Source organism: Myxine glutinosa, chromosome 1, assembly GCF_964187855.1.
Source record: "Myxine glutinosa chromosome 1, kmMyxGlut1.1, whole genome shotgun sequence".
Taxonomy (NCBI): Eukaryota; Metazoa; Chordata; class Myxini; order Myxiniformes; family Myxinidae; genus Myxine; species Myxine glutinosa.
In genome coordinates this window covers 283,906,120-283,909,304 of record NC_136261.1, presented here as the reverse complement: position 1 = coordinate 283,909,304, position 3,185 = coordinate 283,906,120, and the positions used below count along the sequence as shown (strand labels likewise).

Below are 3,185 nucleotides of genomic sequence, written 5' to 3'. Positions count from 1 at the left end.
GGCAATGCAAGGGCGGACAAGGCGGCAGGAAAAGCCGCCAACCAAAGGATAGGACACAACATGCCGATGGTAACACGGACCAGGGGGGCCCTTTGCTTAGAAGGAAAGGGCCAAATAATGGTAGGCAAATCCGTGTGTAGAGATACCCTCCTCGCGGACCCTAGGGAAGGGAAACACAGGCTGTTAGTGAATGTTACAAGTTCGCCCCTACATAACCTCACACACCTCCAGTTGGCATGGGAAGGGGTAAACGGAACAAACACTATCCCAGGCTTCTCACTTGCATGACCACCCATTTAGTGGCTCCGCACGGGACCATGTTTGTATGCGGGAATAAAGCTTACCCGTATTTACCTGATAATTGGGGAGGAATTTGCTATTTAGGATCAGTTTTCCCAGAAATGGAAATGCGACAACACTTGCATAATACCCCTGCACTCATAAGGACACAACGAAGCACCTATTGGCACGACGACGGCACCACCACCTTACACGGCGCTGATTTGGAGAAAGCCGTTAGTTTCTTCTTCCCATGGGCTGGGACGGTCATGAGCAGTTACCGCATTGACAAAATTGCGTTAATCTTAGAACAGGTGGCCAACGACACCGCTACAGCACATGACGAAATGTTGGACACGGTTGTCCACCTGCGTACAATGGTTATGCAAAATAGGGTTGCGTTAGATATGCTACTGGCAGAACGAGGAGGGGTATGTGGGATAATTGAGGGTAGATGTTGCACTTTTATTCCTGATCCTTCACAAGGGGTCAGTGCTGCTATTATAAGGTTAAGAGAAAGTGCTCATATATTGACAAAGGATCGAATGGATCGGGAAGCCTCCCACCAGTGGCTTACTGACTGGTTTAAAGGATGGACGGGTACGATAGTAAAGTGGATATTGACCGCCTTGGCAATAGTCCTTGGAATCGTGGTTTGTTGTGTACTAATCAAGGCTTTAGTCCTTGCGTGTGTGAGAAAGTTTACCACAGGATGGACACTGAAGACGACACCAGAAAAGGCCATGGTGATGACCGACAAGCTGACCGGTGGTCCAGATGACACTCCGGCCGTCGATGTGACTGCAGATCGCGGATCCTGGAACGACGACCCGAACGAGTCACTGGGCCGCGACAATGAGATCTCCGCTTCTGAAGATTGTTCTTCTATTGTTGATATTACTGATAATGATTTTGATTACACAGTTGCGGACCTCAGAGCATTTCAGGCTGCCAGGACGCCGATTACTCTGGACCCCAACATGTCGCATGCAGACGTCAACGAGTACCTAAGGGGGACCTCTCGGTTTTTCTCGATGTGTAAGGCTATGACTGTTGCTGGCCGCCTACGCTGCAGGCCTACGCCACCTGAGAATAATGTTACTGATGATGATGTGGGCCACTTGCAAGGGTCCCCGACTGATGATTATGTCTCAATGCAGGCTTTGCCTCTTTATGTTTCACGAGCTCACCTTTATGTCTCACAAGCTCACAGTGAGTCAAACGTCACTGACCCAATCCTGGATTTGGACCCAACTGCACACCCAAGCCTGGATGGTGAAGAACTCAACATTGGAGATACTCTGAGTTCCGAATCTGATCGTTTTGAAGATTCGTCCATGGATGACGGCGGTGGAAGCAGCATCGCCTCGGATGACCTCGACTTTGACCCAAAGGAAGTTTCTCTCCCTCCTCTGGACCGTTATGCTTTGTTTTTTGGCCATAGGTTTAAGCCACCTGATACTGATGACATTGTGTCTTCCCCAGATCACCAGCATGTAAGAGACCTCATGAACATGAATATCGATTGAGCGCTGAAGAGCTCCAAGGATTTCACCTGGGGAAGCCTGGGCGAGCTCCAGTCGGGGGGGAGTCCTGGCCGCACCTCTGTGGACCAAGGGTGGGTCGGGAGATCCTCCTGGGTGTGGACCCCGGCTGAACCAGAGGTCTTCGTTGTGGATCTGACACGCTATTCGATCTTCATGCCTCTACGGTCTCACATCATACACCCATCTACACCTGACTTACATCATACACCCACATACACCCGCATACACCCACATACCCGCGGATCATCCTGCTGAGTGCGATGTGTGGTACTTTGAGTACGGGACATGCTCACTGGGCTGCATTCGCGTGGTATGTTTAGTGACACTGCCTATTTAACATTTCACGACTCTTGGAGGATTTTACATGCCATTTGATCACCCTGCTTTTATGGACTTACATTGCATACTCACATACAGACGCGAATCATCCTGCTGGGTGCGATGTGGAGTGCTTTGGGTACTACATGCTCACTGGGCTGCCTTCGCGTGATATGTTGAATGACTTTCCTGATTTGTTTTGTTTTTGCTTTGTTTGAAATAAAGGCCTTGGATTGGCTCGTAGATAACGTTGTATCTTAGATCCAAAAGGGCGGTATGTAGGGAGCTGTTATGCCCCTCCCCCTTTGTATTTCTTGCTGCTTTACCAATTACCAAGTATAACCAATTATATGTTTTGTTTTGACTGATTGCTGTACTCTTTTATAATACTTAGTCCTTTCTTGTGCATTGAGGATGTGTAATACCCTAATAAGGAGTCCTGTGCTTGTGAGCTCTTGCCCTGGGATGGCATAATCTCTTAGTTCCCCTCTTTGGCCTTGGTTGCAGCTACTATCTCTCTGCCTCCCATATGACTTTGCCAATATCCTGTAGGCTGACACATTTATGAGTGTCCACTCCCTTTGTACTTCCCCAACCAAGGTCTCTATACAGAAAGTTGTAAACATGTTGCCACATATTGCTGACCATCTCCTTATCTGAGCTAACCCATGAGTGGCCTTGGATGAGCTTCCTCTAACTAACTGAACAACAGGATGGGACTAATGGTGGGAGGACCAATGAGCCCATTCTGTCTCTGTATCTTGTGAGCTAAAACCACACCCGATATTCCTTATATAAAGCAAGTTTTAATCGAATTATTTCAGAGCATCTTGTTGTAGTGTTGGTCATTTTGTGTGAGCCTCCTGCGACATTCTGCTTTCCGCAAGCTTGTGTAACGAGTTCTAATAAATATATCCGTTGCTCCTTTCTCTGAGTCTTCTGAGTCCCAAGTTCTAAGTCCCATTCCAACATATGTATGTATGTATGTATGTATGTATGTATGTATGTATGTATGTATGTATATATATATATATATATATA

General features: G+C 47.4%; 1 protein-coding gene across 1 annotated transcript; it reads left to right on the top strand.

Moving 5' to 3' along the window:
- Positions 1–747: 747 nt before the first annotated feature.
- Positions 748–2,153, top strand: LOC144889804 (uncharacterized). The gene is made up of 2 exons (XM_078771001.1): positions 748–1,554; positions 1,765–2,153. The coding sequence occupies exons 1-2, from the start codon at positions 825–827 to the stop codon at positions 1,806–1,808; spliced, it is 774 nt and encodes a 257-aa protein (XP_078627127.1). The 5' UTR covers positions 748–824; the 3' UTR covers positions 1,809–2,153.
- Positions 2,154–3,185: the final 1,032 nt, after the last annotated feature.